At 38.6% G+C, this 16,476-nt stretch overlaps 1 protein-coding gene and 1 long non-coding RNA gene across 6 annotated transcripts in view; both read left to right on the top strand.

The window, feature by feature from the left end:
* LOC116063579 overlaps nucleotides 1-10,216 on the top strand; it is a 15,430-nt gene extending 5,214 nt beyond the window's left edge. The window contains exons 2-3 of the long non-coding RNA XR_004108315.2: nucleotides 370-374; nucleotides 9,350-10,216. This is a non-coding gene — a long non-coding RNA (uncharacterized LOC116063579). The remainder of the gene's footprint in view (nucleotides 1-369; nucleotides 375-9,349) is intronic.
* The window catches only part of LOC116063573 (complement C1q-like protein 2), a 417,866-nt gene that overhangs the window by 17,419 nt on the left and 383,971 nt on the right, over nucleotides 1-16,476 (top strand). Inside the window, exons 1-2 of one of the 5 annotated variants that reach the window (XM_031318566.2) lie at nucleotides 15,736-15,917; nucleotides 16,406-16,435. The exons of the other annotated variants lie outside the window; for them this stretch is intronic. Coding sequence (XP_031174426.1) covers nucleotides 15,761-15,917; nucleotides 16,406-16,435 — 187 coding nt within the window. The 5' untranslated portion in view covers nucleotides 15,736-15,760. Of the gene's footprint in view, nucleotides 1-15,735; nucleotides 15,918-16,405; nucleotides 16,436-16,476 lie in introns of those variants that run through there. 5 annotated transcript variants of the gene reach the window in all.

The following is a 16,476-nucleotide window of genomic DNA, read 5'->3' as shown; positions in this document are numbered from 1 at the left end:
TGTTTATGCCTTGTTGTGTGTTGTTAAAAATGATCCTTCCCTTGCTGATTTTCTACTCTTTTCAACGATTTCTCACTTGGTGTGGCCCACTTGCACTTCTTTGATGTGACAGCTATGTCTTCTTCTCTTTCCTGGTTATGCTGCCATACCCTGAACAACACAGCTGACATATGGGAGCAGCACTCACCCAGTCCAGCTGTGCAATTTTAGTGGGCTCCTAACACAACCCCATCATTCCTGAGAACCACCCATGGCTTCAACTGAGGATCATTCAGTCTCTGGGAATGACTTGTACCTGTAACTTGTACCTGTAATAAAGATGTAATGGCATTGTTGATGAAAAGTGCACTGATATATAATGTACGTCAGCCAACGTTAGTAGCTAACCGTTGGCAAAGGTTACAGACTAGCTAAGGCTATCTAGCTATACAAGTTATGACACTGACTGCATTAACGTCACACTTAAACTCACCTACCCAGTGACAACAAAGCAATTTTTAGCCGGTAGACTCCAAAGCTAAATATTCATCACAAATCCAGCTGATTCCATTTATATCCCTCCAGGCTTTTGTAGGATTTCAAAGACTCTTGACATTATACATGTGTGGGCCACGTTTCGTTACTTTCCGTTAAACGTACTACAGGGGCTCAATTTTTTGAATTTTGTAGGGGGCGCTAGTAAGCAATTTTTGTGTGCCTATTCCTGAAAACCTTAAAATACGTAAATGTTCACCAGGCTTGATGCGACCGCCAATTTTGGTGAGTTTTTGTGTATGTTAAGCCCCTCAAATAGATGAAAAGTTATTAAAAGCAAAAAACAATTTTCCGGAAAAAGGAAGAAGGAATAATAAGTCCTTCAGTTTTGCCACTGTCGGCGCTCAGGCACTAAATAGCTGTAATTGTAAGTTTACATGAGGAAGACTACTTAAAATTATTATTATTTAACATCCTGGGCTGAGTAAATGTCTTTCTGTTAAATACACTGTCAATGTTTACATGCACATAATATTCCAGTTTTTGCACTTATTCTAAAAAAGACAATATTCTGAGTAGGCTGTTTACGTGACAAATGGAAGTGAATATTCTATAAATATTACTGTTTACATGCAGCCTTGCAAAATAGTATAGATTATTTAATAGTTTTTCACCAATAGCAGACTTGTTGGACCATGTAAACAGCCTCCCTCTTTCATTCCTTCAACCATCTTCTTGAAAAGGTCACCCGACACAAGAGCAGTTTTTTACGAGAGATGTGTCCCTTTTACACAGAAATGGATCATAATGTGTCTATGTTTCTTTCAAATTATACTGTCGATAAACAGGAAATTACTTAATTTCAACTCATTGTGCGTATTGGCAGTTTTGGTTTCTGTTTTCTGTTTTTATTTCTTGTTTCCTCCCCCTGCGTCCTAGATGGACGTTTCACAGCGCTGTGCCGGCTACAAAAACTGAAGAAACAACAACAATCTCAAAGCAAAAGCTCTCCATCTCGCCTGTGACTTACACAATCCTACGCTGTGTGCACGTGTAAAAGATACATTCCGCAGTCCGCATATGTTACGAGTTCAATGTAGTGTTGTGGGAATTTTATTTTTAACATTATAGTTTGATATCTTATGAGATTATCTTATATACTTTACAGGAGTTTCCTTTCCTTTTGTTATAGACTTAGAGACTCCAAGAGAAGAAGCAACTGGCATCATAAACTCTGGCCTAGTTGAGAATATCCTTCTCTTTTTGGAACTCAGCGTTCCTACTGTTTACCTTTAGCAGATAAGGAGGAAAAGGGCCATAACATTTTGAACTGTATCTCCTTCTGTTTCTTGCTACAAACATGTGTTTAGGCTAACTAGAGAAGCAGGAACAGAGGGGAAAGGTAGTAAAGTCATTGTGACTGTTTGTGGTGTTTTTTCATCTGCGTAGCTGCTAAAATTATCCTGGAGGGGGGGGGGTTTAAGTGAGTTCTTACTATATAGACGTATGTTTTTGTCTAGATGGTCAGAAGACCCTTTCAGATGTGCCATGTGTACTTGTGAAACTGTTTTCTCTGCATTTGCAAATGTAAATAAATACTCAAAGACCAAATTTTGGTTTAATCCTCAAATCGTCCTTATTTGTTTCATCTGGTGTTTTTGATACGCACTCCTGCTGCTTACAAGGAAAACTTCCACTACAATTTGGCGTCACGAACAGGATCGGATGAGATAAACAGAGAAAAGAACTCCGTGGGTCGCTGATGACCGTACATCCAGGGATCAAAAATCGCCTGCCTCATACCTCTAACCTTAAAAAGGTATTTCAGAGAGAAGGGGGTCAGGACCACGGAGAACTCTTGACTGTTTCCACTCCGATCTAAAACGAACAGGAAGAAATTTCAAGCAGCATCGGGTAAGATCAAAATTGATTAAATGCAGTTGGATTGTGAATTCAAGATTTTGAACAAACATTCTAAACAAGCAACAATTGCTAAACAAATTAAGTAATGAAAATGTGCAAAATCATTATTATTTAAGAGGATAAATGAAACAAATACTGACATTTGGAAATTGAGTAATTTGGTACCTTTTTGTTTTTTTTGATTTTGTTTTTGGGGTTCTAGTTAAAACAAAATAGCATTGAAATTATGATAAGAAGTGACATTCTCTTGCAGAAACGGACATATATCTTATTATTTCTCTGATACACCGTGGCAAGGGAATAACAGAAGAGTCAGGCGTCGGGCTGACCAAGGGTTAGAAGAAGAAAACTAACTAACATTAGGCAGAGAGGCCTAAATACAAATAGACTAACATACTCCAAGGGAGTCCCTGTCTATTTAGAGACAGACTGCAGAAGGAAATAAGATAGTTAAGAACAAGTTCTTGACTACAGAAAGGTTTTTGTCTGCGGGGCTGTACCGGGTTTTTACGAGGTTTGCCGAAAGGAAACTGAGCTTTGTGGTGACGATCACATCGTACGGGAATAGTATACTAGGCTTCTGTTATTATGGGTCATGAAAGCTCAAAGCCGTGCAAGGTATCAGGGCCCATTGAGGGCGAGATGGTTGAAAAATATGGGCCGGACTGCACAAGATGTCTGTCATATTGGTCAAAAAATAAATAAATAAAAAAAAAAAAAAAGAATTTTGATTTCCAGCAGGGGGTTCTCTAAGTACAAATAAGCTAACAATGCTAAAAACTAGATTTAGAAGAAGAGAAAAACCAAAAGGCAAAGAAAAATATTAAAACAAAGGTTTTAAAACAAATTGGGGATAACAAGAAATGTTTTAATGTGTGGATGAAAGAAGCTGACAGCAGAGAGAGAAAACAATTGCAGCACAATTAACTCTGTTGGACATTCATGACAACTGATGAAACATAGAAAAGAGAAAAAATACTGATGCAAATCTCCTCTTTGAGTTCTAGTGCCGTGGAATTCCACCTCGACAGCCTTCCGCCATAACCATACCACCCGCCGCCGAGAGAGAGGAAAGGATGCAAGAATGCTGGACAATCGTCTGCCTCAGCACCTCCACGAGACAAGGAGGACGAAGAGGGGGATTACACATGCCCCGTGTTCGAAGTACCCATGACAGGAGAAGAGATAGGGGCTGGATACAGACCCTGGACAGACACTGACATAAGAACTGCCACCAGCCATTTGTCCACCTACAAAGACTCAGGTGCTCGCCTCACTGAGCTTCTCATTGAGGTTGTTAAAGAACAGACAGCTGAAAAAGCTGAGAGGAAAAGACAAAGGAAAAATGAAGAGGCCCAGCTGAGACTGCTGAAAACCATGACAGAGATGGCTGGGAGAAGCAGAGGCACAGGTGGTTTCGGAGGTCGTGGGGAAGCGGAATCAGAGGCAGAAGAAGAGAAAAAGGACAATATCATAAGAACACTCCGGCAGCGAATAAAGACACATGTTTCAACTGCAGAGAAAAGGGACATTGGTCGTATAACTGTCATCATCCCAGGAGGGATTCGTCTGGAAGGGAACACAACGACCCCCAATGGTATGCAGTCTGAGAGGTGGCGGGGGATGGGATGGTGGAAGTGCTGAGAGGATGGAAACCACGTTCACAACGACTGAGGACGGTAACACAGACACACACGTACATACACATGCTTGCAACGACGATATGCTTTTTTGCACGCTACAAACACCCTACACGATAGACAGATATTATTAGACGCAATACAGCACATTGAACAGAAAAAGATATGCCAACTTATTCAATGTATTTTATCTGATGTGTATACAAATTGCCTACCATGGTGGTAATTATACAAGGGAAGGACATTTAATTATTAGTTGATTCAGGAGCAACAATTTGGGTTTTGCTAAAAATCTTAGTTTTTTAAATCAGAAGCTCTCTGGTAAACTAGTTTTTTTTCTCCCTTATAGAAATGATTTTGTGGAATGGTTATCTCAGAAAAGTTCACCATTCTTATGATTGTGTATATTCAGGTCATTAGGATCCTGAATTAGACGAGAAAGGAAAGTGCTAATTTTTCTTTTTCCTTTCACCTGTGTGTCCTGTAAATTTATTAGACAGAGATTAAAAATGTCTAGTTGAATTGGAGTCATCTTTTGCCCACTGGCCTAAGGTTGTGCGTCATGATAAAAATCACTCTGGCTGAAATATTTTTGTTACAGCCTAAAAGTACGCATTTTGTTTACAAATGAATGGGACATGTACCATGTCAGTCTGTTAATCTCCTGACTACGGTAAACAAATTGTGACACCTGTAGCTGAGCTTAAGGAGTCACAAATAGTACATTGCATTTCTTTTGTCACCCTTGACTCTGACGAAGATTATGTTGAAACGTTTTTGAACAAGTCAAAGGATGAGCTTGAGTTTTCTTTTGTCTACTGGCATATACACACATGTGCAGTGGCTGTTACCTTGACTGATAAACTAAATAAGTTTTTCAGAATTTCTAACTCAAAAGCTCACATTCATGTTTCTTTGTCTCCAACAGAAGAGGAGACAGACTCAGGACACCTTTTGACTACTTGTAACATTGACTGACTGGACTGACACTGCTGATAAATAGTGTTTTCTTTTTCTCCATCGACGAGGAGATTACAGAAAATCCGTACATTTACATATTGAGTGAACCTATGCATACAAAATACACATATTTGCACGGTAAAAAACAAAAAGTCATTTTATCTACTGATGTTTCACCACTTTTTGTCTCAGGTACAGCGTCATCTCTGGACAAACACACAAATGTGATGTGGATTGGAAAAATTGTCAACCTGTAGTCATTAAGCGACGTTCGGACTACAGGCCCCAGAAACATCAGTGCACGCTAAAACAGGAAGCAATCGATAGAATCCGACCGGTTTTTTAACTCCTTATTGACGGATGGAGTTATTGTTCCATGTTTAGATTCTCCTGTAATGTACGTACACTTATTTTCTCAGTAAAGATAAATAAGGAGAATCATCTTATTATAAATGTTGAAGTTATGTTTTTGTTCAGGACCTTCAAGCAGTAAATGCAGTGGTCTATGCTCGAGCACCCAAAGTTTCCCAAACCAAAAACAACATTCCAGGGAATGTTAAATGTTTTATTTCTCTGTTGTTTTGTCTAACGTTTTTCTTTTTCAGTGTTCAGTGGAAAGGACAGCAAAATATGGTTTTATAGTTCTGGTTGATGGTAAGCTGTACACCTTGACACACCTCTGTCAGGGGTACATTGAGTCTTTAATTAATGATGCCATAGAGCAGTTAAAGAATAACAGTGTGTTTACATGTACCCTGGAGAAATCCTTCTTTCTTTGAGAGAGGACAGCTGGAGGAGGAGCTTCCCAGAGAACTCACACACACACACACACACACACACACACACACACACACACACACACACACCCAGAGATAAGACACAAGCTAAAACAAAACATGAGTTGTACAAGTGGAACTTTGGTTTAAAGAAATGATTTTGAAGACAAGTTTTGTCATAAATTATAGAATGTGATATGTTTTCCATAACATGTAACAAATTGGATAAAGAGATGTCAAATTAGAAGTACTTAGGTTTGCTCTGTAGGCCTAAAAACTTTGATTCATAAAGATTCTTAGAACTACTAGATAGTAAATAGTTTTACTTTGGGTTGCAAACTAAAGATAAAAATGAAATAAACAATAACTTTGTTTAATTTGTTGAAATGAGATTTCATCCTGAAAGCAGTTCATTTAATATCGTACTCTAAATGAGTTTTTGAGTTGCTATATCACAAACTTGTCTAAACTAAATTAGTTGATGTTGACGTTGAAAACACTTTTTTTTCTCTGAAAAAAATACTTTTTGAAATTTTGTGGCTGATAAACAGGGTTTTTGCTGTGTAACACAGGACAGTGTTAATGGCTAAACCATTAAACAGATTATTTATATATGCTGCTTATTGAGTCATGAGTTTGTCATGACTCAAATAGGAGGGATATAGTAGCAATAATAAATAAAGTGTTCACATATTTTTTTGATTTTAAAACTACTCTACTCTAAAGAAAATTTAGTTTTGTTTTGATTGACTTGCACTATTTGCAAAAACACAACCTTTAAGGTAACCTAAGGCGTAAAAAGAGAACAGGTTCCAAAAAACAGTTTTCCTTTTCAGCATATTTGTATTGTATGGAGTTTATAGAGTTAAACCAGAATGAGGGAAAGAAATGATGTTTTAGAGTGATTGATAATGACTAAAATGAGTAGAAGTTTTTCCAAGTGATAATATTGATAAAAGAACAAATAATGTTTTTGGAGTTCTGTTTTGTGCCACACAGTGCCTCGTGTGTGTCAGTCGGGTCCATCTCACCCTCCCCCCCCCTCCCCCACCAGCTGCAGGATGGACTGAGAGAGGAGGGGGGGAGCGAGAGACCGTCCTGATCTGACACATCTGACGCATTGAGAAGTTAAGTAGCACACAGACTCACATTCTGAAAATACACACACTATTAGGAGAAGATAATTAGAAGTACTTATTTTTACTTTTAAGATAAGTATTCAGATTGGTGTGTCAGGAAATGTTTAAAGTACATTTCACTGTTCAAATTTGAATTGGATTGATGAAAAGTTGATAAAAAATAACTGTGGTTTTAGGTAAAGCCTGACATAAACATTAGTAAACTATTTTTGGGTAAATACAGCCATAAAAATTCCATTCAAAGACTTCTTAGAAACCAGGTTTGAAAGGGGAATACCTTAATTTATATTTTTCTAGTCTTTTGCAGTTGCTGCATCTTTTCTGGTGAACTGTGAAAGTTGGGTGAGGTTTTAGTGCTGAGATGGTTTGAAACCATGATGATTAAAAACCATGTATCAACAACTTTAACACGCAGATTATGATTAAGACTAACATCTAAATGAAAATGTTTAATGTTGATGTGAATGCTTAAATGATGTACATTATGAGTAATGTACTGAGACAATGGTATGCACATATTCATTTAATATTTACTCTCATATGCATTAAAGTTAAGAAAAACATTTAATCATTTAAATGTTGTATTTTTGATGATGCAAAATAATACAGGAGGGAGGTTAAAGATAAATCTTATGAACAGTAAAAAAATAATAATATAGAATATACTAATTTACTTTTGTATATAAAAGGGATAACAATTCAAAATTTGATAATTCTATAAGGTTTTTGATTTTGCTAAGGTTCCCCACTGTCACATGTGGTTATGTCATTGCACCAAGGAAATGAGTGACATTTGTGAAGGTGGGAAACAGAATGAATGAATCCAATTCCTGTGAAGAAACAGCGAGTCAATTCAATCCTAATCAAACAGTTAGAGTTAATAATGGGTAACTATTGTTACAAAAGATGGTCAGGAAAGCTGAGAGAGAAGTGTATGCTGTAGAAAGAGAAAAGAAAGTTTTATGGGATAATGGAAAAAAGGCATGACTTTAAGAGAAAGTTAAGTGTACAATAAGGTACTAAGGTGGTTAAAGACAGAAAGAGAGTGTTGTGAAAGTGACAGAAAGACAAAGAAAGAGATAAATGTACTTTTGAATTAGGATAATGGGTTTCCTATTGATGGATTGTATAGGAGTTAAATTTAACAGTTACTTTCACTCAGAAGTTAATTATAGCTATTGAGATCTGACATATTTGGGTTAAGGAGAATTAGAATTTTTGTACACAAAACATATGTGTATGAAATATAATGTTTTATTGTCATCGAACTGCCCGACAAATATATAGGCCTACAAGTCCAGCTGGAATGATTAGTTGCTTTAATCAATTAGTTGATTGACAGAAAATTGCTTTGATCATTTCCAGGTTTCAAAATGTGAGGACTTTTCTATATTGTTGCTTTTTAATACCTTAAGTACATATCTTTACGATATCTTTCTTACTTAGGTAATATCCTTAATGAAATTTTGCTGGTAACAGAAAATGTTTACAGTTTGGAATCAGTACTTACTTTGTCCACTATAACTATCTGTATCAACCTTGTTGAATTGACTAACCCTAATGTAACAACATTTTTTTTGAATCAATGATGACATTGATCAGACTTTGGAAAGCAGTGTGTTTGAATGCAAAATGGAGAAAGGGACTACACACACACACATGAAACAGTGGTAAAGACTTGTTTCCTACGGTTTGTCAAGTGCTAGAGGACGAACCTCTGACAACGAAGAACATGGGGGGAAACGGCGAGTGATGCGTTCCACACCTCCAATGTCTAGGAGTAGATGGTGTTCAGGGTACAACAGGTACCACAGAGAAAATGTTACGGTAATGGTTAACAACTACGTCCACTTTTATGGTTTCAACAGGCATTAAGATGTTTGGCATACAAATACTACTAAATTGGGTTAATTAGGGTTTTTGTACCTTATGTGGTTCCTCTTGACCACACAAACTTAATTGATAGATTATTGATAAAGAAAGTAAATTACTCCTAAACAGCGATATTGTTAAACATTGAACAATGTTCAGTACACAGACCAAGGCTATTTTGTTGTGTGCTTTAGAACTTAGGTGAAGTTCCTTGTAGATCTATTTTTTACATTTATGTAATTTCACCTTCCACATTTGACAACACATACCACATTTGACTCAGACTTTTGAAAGTTTGTCTAATAGATGGAGTTCTTTTTTCAGATGAAAACGAGGCATTCTCTACTAATGTATGGCTTGGCCTAGTTAAGAAATGTACGCGTTATGTAGGTTATAATGACTTATGATATTACACATGCTTACACTCCACAATTGGTTATAGTAAGTTAGTTTCAATACATTACACATCTCTTACTAAAATGATGCACTGGTCTGATGATTCAGGTCCAGGCTTTTTAGCAGATTATGTTTGGTCTTCGGATTTGTGTCCGCTGTGTCATTCGAGTAATCAAGAAAATGATTTCTTCCATTTTCATGGTAAATATGGTTCAGTATCAAGCACTGCAGGACACTGAGTCCTCTAACTTGTTTCGTCTTTCTGGAGATGATAACATTGATGATGACAATGCTTCTGATACTGTGTAAAACTGATTAACATTGTTTTATTCTTTTACTTAGACGTGATGCTTGTTTATTGTTAAGATGAGGTTCTTAATAACATCTAAGCAATGGAGAAGTATAATACATAAGTTTGAATCCTTAAAAAGTAAACTTTGTTTTGATGATTAATTCCTAGAACAGGTTTGAGTCTTAAAAGTAAAATTCATTTTGTGTGATTATTTTGTAATCAAAAGGGAGCAATTGTTGTGGGAATTTTATTTTTAACATTATAGTTTGATATCTTATGAGATTATCTTATATACTTTACAGGAGTTTCCTAATAATCTTTAATTTTGTTATAGACTTAGAGACTCCAAGAGAAGAAGCAACTGGCATCATAAACTCTGGCCTAGTTGAGAATATCCTTCTCTTTTTGGAACTCAGCGTTCCTACTGTTTACCTTTAGCAGATAAGGAGGAAAAGGGCCATAACATTTTGAACTGTATCTCCTTCTGTCTCTTGCTTTAACAGGTGTTTAGGCTAAGTAGAGAGCAGGATGAGAGGGGAAAGGTAGTAAAGTCATTGTGACTGTTTGTGGTGTTTTTTCATCTGCGTAGCTGCTAAAATTATCCTGGAGGGGGGGGGGGGTTTAAGTGAGTTCTTACTATATAGACGTATGTTTTTGTCTAGATGGTCAGAAGACCCTTTCAGATGTGCCATGTGTACTTGTGAAACTGTTTTCTCTGCATTTGCAAATGTAAATAAATACTCAAAGACCAAATTTTGGTTTAATCCTCAAATCGTCCTTATTTGTTTCATCTGGTGTTTTTGATACGCACTCCTGCTGCTTACAAGGAAAACTTCCACTACAGTAGCCAAAGCGCGTTGTCCAAGACGGTTAAACAGAAATTCAAATGCTTCAACACAAATACAAAAGCCACAACACAAAGCTGTAAACTGGCCATAACTGGCCGTGAACTAGTGGTGTGCAATACCAAGTAAAAACAGGGCCAGTGTCACCGATGCTAATACGATACCAATACCATTTAATAATTAAGGTGGATGCATCATCAAATTGCTGAATCTGAATGAATTTTCATAACCTTAAGTGTTTTTGTGAATTTACTTTTGGATTTTTAATAAGTTAAAGGTCCCATGACATGGTGCTCTTTGGATGCTTTTATATAGACCTTAGTGGTCCCCTAACACTGTATCTGAAGTCTCTTTTATATAGACCTTAGTGGTCCCCAAATACTGTATCTGAAGTCTCTTTTATATAGGCCTTAGTGGTCCCCTAATACTGTATCTGAAGTCTCTTTTATATAGGCCTTAGTGGTCCCCTAATACTGTATCTGAAGTCTCTTTTATATAGACCTTAGTGGTCCCCTAATACTGTATCTGAAGTCTCTTTTATATAGACCTTAGTGGTCCCCTAATACTGTATCTGAAGTCTCTTTATATAGACCTTAATGGTCCCCTAATACTGTATCTGAAGTCTCTTTTATATAGACCTTAGTGGTCTCCTAATACTGTATCTGAAGTCTCTTTTATATAGACCTTAGTGGTCCCCTAATACTGTATCTGAAGTCTCTTTCCTGAAATTCAGCCTTGGTGCAGAACACACCCACAGCCACTAGAGCCAGTCCCACAATGAGCTTTCCTTAGGATGTGCCATTGCTGTGTCTGTAGATTTAAATGCTGTTGAGGAGGAGAGAGGGGGGAGGCAAGGTGGAGGGTGGGAGTGTGGCCTTGACCAACTGGCACTTTGCTCGTTTGAAAGCCATGATGTCTCTCTTTTTAATGGGCAGGCCAAATTCTCTGCGGTACATTCGGATTTGTACCAATTTATCAGTAGTGGTTTTTGGCACAGGCGAAGCGGGCAGCTGCCCGGGGCGGCATTTTTTCATGACACATGGGGGGCGGCACTTAAAAAAAATCCTCAAAGCAGTTTTTTACTGTATTATCTATCATTTCACCATGTGGGGAATTGGCAAATTGGCGCCCCTGCTTGCTGAGAAGGTGCCGTGCACACTGCAGAGAAGCTGTGAGAAGGGGAGGGGGGAGGGGGGAGGGGGGGACAGTTCACCTCTGGGTCGAACGGGTTGCTGGGCATAGGCGCCGATACTGTGGGTGCTCCGCTAATACTGAGCACCCACGTAGCTGATTGTGGTTATGTGTCAGTTAAACTTTTCATCTCCATTCCTATCCTGAGTTGAAAGAGCCTACTTTATGGCTTTATTATTGAGTTGATAGGTGTGTGTGTTCGTGTCAGCCGCCTGAAATGCAAACATTTTTTGACTACTTTTTTTTTAAAGGGCGTGCGCCCGTGAGCACCCACGGAGGAAAACATAAATTGGCGCCTATGTTGCTTGGTCTCCAATTCTATATTTTATTTGCATATTATTCTTAATATTTTATGTTATTGTTTTGCTCTGCTCCTATTACATTTTTTATATATCTGATTGTATTTTTGGCACATTTTTATATTTATATATATATATATATATATATATATATATATATATATATATATATATATATATATATATATATACACTCAATACACTCAAAAGTGTACAGACAAGTCAAACTACAAGTCAAACTTCACTTGCTTATCACGGAATTACAACCACGCACATAAAAAAGGAAACACACAGAAGTTGTTCAAGATGTGCCGAGCGTTTTAATTATTTTCCTCTATGTCACCTCCGGGGCTCCATAAAGATGCGCCCACAGAAAATGTAAGTATATGATTATTAATGAAACAGTGAGCTAGTCTGTACTGTTTATTAACTCTTGAGAAGTACAATGACTGTCTTTTGATGTTAAACAGGCTACTTAGACTTTGGCAGCAATGTTTTAAACCTCACCATGCACGCAAGTTTAAACACTATCAGCACAGCTGTGTGCCCGGCTGCTTTCAGTGCGATTCATTATTAGGCAGAGCTAAGCGGGACCAGTGTAAGTTGCTTTATAAAAGTGTATTTTTTTTGATCTTGTAATCTACAGGAAGCAGTCAACCTGGTCTCACAGAATTCCGTGAAATGAACACGGCCCCTTAACTCAAGATCTGTGGCAGTTTCACGGAATTGCCGAAAATTCTGTGACGGGCCCACGGATGCAATGCCTATATGTAAGTCAATGACAGGCGCGTGGTCTACGCACAGATTCTCTGATCACAGCACGTTTCTTTCTGCCAGTCGGGCTGCAGCAGAGAAGCTGTATAGATTTGCTATTATTGGTATTTTTAGCCCAATAACAGCTGTTTTAATCAACATTCATTCACCAGATTTTATGATGGCTTATTTGTATTTCTTTTAATGATGATAAATTAGTGATTTTTCTTGTTTAAAAGTAGTGGCTTCAGCCAATACTGAGTTAGGAAATTCAAGCCAGGCCAGACATTCTGTGGACAGGCGCGGTGTCGCTGCTATTCATATGCTTATTACAGCCATTAGCACCTCCGCGGGAGCTCTCCACACACTTCATGGTTTGTTTCCGACAACATGTGGCACAGATGAACGCGACGTTCACAGCCTGTAAATTGTCGTTAACTGCCGAAAATTAGGGAGATTTGCGGGCGTTTATGGGGACGAAAATCCCACTTTTCATTCAGTGTTCTCTTTTACCCTCCTCAAATCCGCCGGACAAACTTCCTTGTTGAAAGCAATCATCCAGAAAACAGAATCTGTTACAGGACAAAGAAGGACAGTATTTAGGTGGCCGGTAGATATTCAGAAATATACCTCGAGGGGAGGACCTTAGCTGAAGAGCCACATATTCAAAAGAAGCAAAGTTTCCATAAGCTATTTACGTACATTGGAATGAGTCATTAAACAAAATGGCGACTCCACCTCCTTTCTTATTCACTCTATTCTCACTCATAAAACTGAAGTTAGGGGGAGCTGACTCAATGAGAACAGCATCACTGTTATTATGGTCTAACCAGGTTTCAGTTAAAAACATAAAATCAAGATTGTGCTTAATAATAAAATCATTGATTAAAAATGATTTACCCGCCAAAGACCTGACGTTTAGTAAGGCTAGTGTTAGTGTGTTAAATAATTATCTGTCTCGTTTTTTGGGACAGGCTGTGGCTGATGAGGAATGGATGCTAAATTTTGTAAGTTTGCAGTTAAGTGCTTCTTTTTCTTACTTAGCGGATTCACCATTCTTTTTCTCTTACCTATCACAACATAGATTGAAGAAGAATTTAATACACAGGGTCAGAGTCATGAGTGCCACTAGGCATGCAGCCTGGACCCAGCACATATCAGTTAAAGCTTGTTTCATTCTGTACACAAGCATACTTATCAGTCTGGGGAGAAGGAGTTCGCTGCCGTCCTGGAGGGGGCAGAGGTGCCTGGCGTTTTACTGTCAGTGGTTGAGTCCAAACAGGGTCAGTTTGATGCTGGGGGCGAGTGGTGGGAGAAGGAAATGGGGCAAACTTGATTCCAGCATCTACCAGCTGCTCCATCCGGTCAGTGAACCCCAACATGTGGCAGGGGGAAACAGGGGAAAGGGTGAATGGGGAGAGCGATGGATCCTCAAAGGCGTCGGTGATGGTACGGGGGTTTGAGGAGTGTTGGACGGGTGAAGGGGGTTGAGATTTCTCGTCTCCGCTCTGAGGTCCTCCATGGTCAAATCTTTGCTCAGGTGGGGGCTGTGGTGGATCACTGCTGCACTTTGTTGTGTCTTCCTCTTGTTTTCATTCATCTTGTCTCGTGTCCTTGGCCGAGGGAGCAGATGTGTGATGCAGAAAGTAAAGTAGGCTAGAGGTGAACAGCTTTACTCCTGGCTTGTTAAGGAAAAGTCCATCTGCTTTAAAAAGATGTCCCAAAAAAATGTTTAAATTGTCAATGAACCGCAGAGAATGGACTGTACATGCAGATGAAAGCCATTTGTTCAGTGCCAACAGTCTGCTGAATCTCTCAGCTCCTCTTCTGACTGGTGGTAGAGGGCCACTGATAAACACCTTCACGTTTAGGGAGCTGACTGTGTTCAGCAGAATCATGAAGTCACGATTCAGCACTTCAGACTCTTGCTTTACAACATCATGTGACCCTATATGCAGTATAATGTTTTTCACAGTTGGGTGTGCTGCCATGATATCCGGGATTCTTTGGGCCAAGTCAGACACCATGTCTTTGGGAAAACAGAGTATTTTGGTGTTTTTACTGCTCTTTACATCTTTTACAGCAGAGTCACCCACAATCAGAGTTTGAGGCCCCGTCGTTAGCTTTCCCTGTAGCTTTTTACTTTTTAGATTGCTCTCAGTCCTTACCCTGCTGTGTGACGATGAAACACAATCCAGGTCATTAGATGGATGTCCAGGGACCTGCTGCAGAGGACCAAGTTATCCACTTGCACACTCGGTTGTTGGGGAGGAATTTTGTTGCTTAATTTTCCCTTTTGCAGCTGTCCACGGCTGTGTCCTACTAAGTACAGGGGTTGAAGAGGCGCTCTGCCTGGATGATAATGCAGCAAAGTCTGCTGACCAATGGGGATTCAGAGTGTTTTTGAAGGTGTGTGAACTACTCAGCTGTAGTTCATAGACTTCCGACTATTTTGGGGACTTTTTCATATGGGAGTGTGAAATCTCCAGGCTGTCAAAATTACGTGTAGGCCCCGATCTCTTTGTCTGTTGCCACGGTTTCCTTTGTCTCAGAAAGCAGTCAGGCTGTGGAGTTGCCTGTAGGCCACAGTTGTCTCAGGCACATGTATCCTTGTTTAAAATTAGATATTTTTTTAAAATCAAGTTTAACACTGGTTTAAGTGGTCGCAACAATGTTATGTTAATTTGTCATTAAACGTCCAAATTTCTGGGTTCCCAGTCAGAAACTACATATGTGTCTATGGCATAGACTGTATAACACAGGTCTATGGTCGGAAATGTCAACTCTGAAAGATATAACGTTATTTGCTTGTAATGCCTTGTTTTTATTTTTATTTCAGTTAACGACAATGTTTTTTCCCTCCTAGTTTTTGTTATTTTGTACGTTTTCGTTAATGATTATAACCTTGGTCAACATACAAAAACATGGGAAGATAGGGCCAAGTTTAAAGGTACCCTTTACTAATGTAATCATAGATCATCAATGTGTTTATCTTCTCTAGGAAATGTTCTGTGATACGGGGAAGAAGTGGTTACACCCTTGTTAATCAAACTGACGATTACACATCATGTGTGACAATGTAAATTAACAATTCAACATCTGTGACGTCCTTCTTGATGTTGCTTTTATTGTAGCCTTCTATTTAAAGCTCACACAGGTTTACAGACGGCACAGTTCAACAATAAGCTGCCAGTGTGAGAATGGAGATCTCTGTGAGTTTTATGCTGTTGCTGCTGCTTGTCGCCATCCCTGCAAGTGAAAGTTTTGAAAGCCATCGGGCTTGTCATGAAGACATCGACGCTGCGCTGAGAAAGATGACCGCTTCGTTGGTTCAACTGAAGGCTGACATGGCTACAGGTACAGTAATGACCTGTTTTACATCGTGTCATAGCAGTTCAGAAATATCCAAAAGGAGAGAAATAAGCATTTTTTGTGTAGTGGAGAAAAGTAGGGATGAAACTACCGATTATTTTCATTGTGGATTAATGTGTGATTATGTTCTAGATGAATGGATTATTTGTTGGGACTCTAAAATGTTGATCAGTGCTTCCCAAAATCCCAAGATGACGTCCTCAAATGTCTTGTTTTGTCCACAACTCAAAGATATTCAGTTTACTGTAACAGAGGAGAGAAGAAACTAGAAAATATTCACATTTAACAAGCTGATTTCACACAAGTTTCAGTTTGTTCATAAAAAATGACTCAAACCAATTCATCGATTATCAAAATAGTTTGAGATTTATTTAATAGTTGACAGCTGATTCATGCAGCGCTAAAGCAATGTCCAAAGAAACTGAAGGTGCAGTAAAATGAAGCTGACAAAGAAACTCTCTCTGACTTTGCAGGTCAAGCACAGCTGAAGGCTGAAGTGGACACGCTGAATAAACAACAGCTAGGTATTGTTCTCTGATCACTT

The sequence above is a fragment of the Sander lucioperca genome, chromosome 13 (genome assembly GCF_008315115.2).
Source record: "Sander lucioperca isolate FBNREF2018 chromosome 13, SLUC_FBN_1.2, whole genome shotgun sequence".
NCBI lineage: Eukaryota > Metazoa > Chordata > Actinopteri > Perciformes > Percidae > Sander > Sander lucioperca.
Note: the sequence above shows the minus strand (reverse complement) of the source record. Positions and strands in the feature narration are given on the sequence as shown.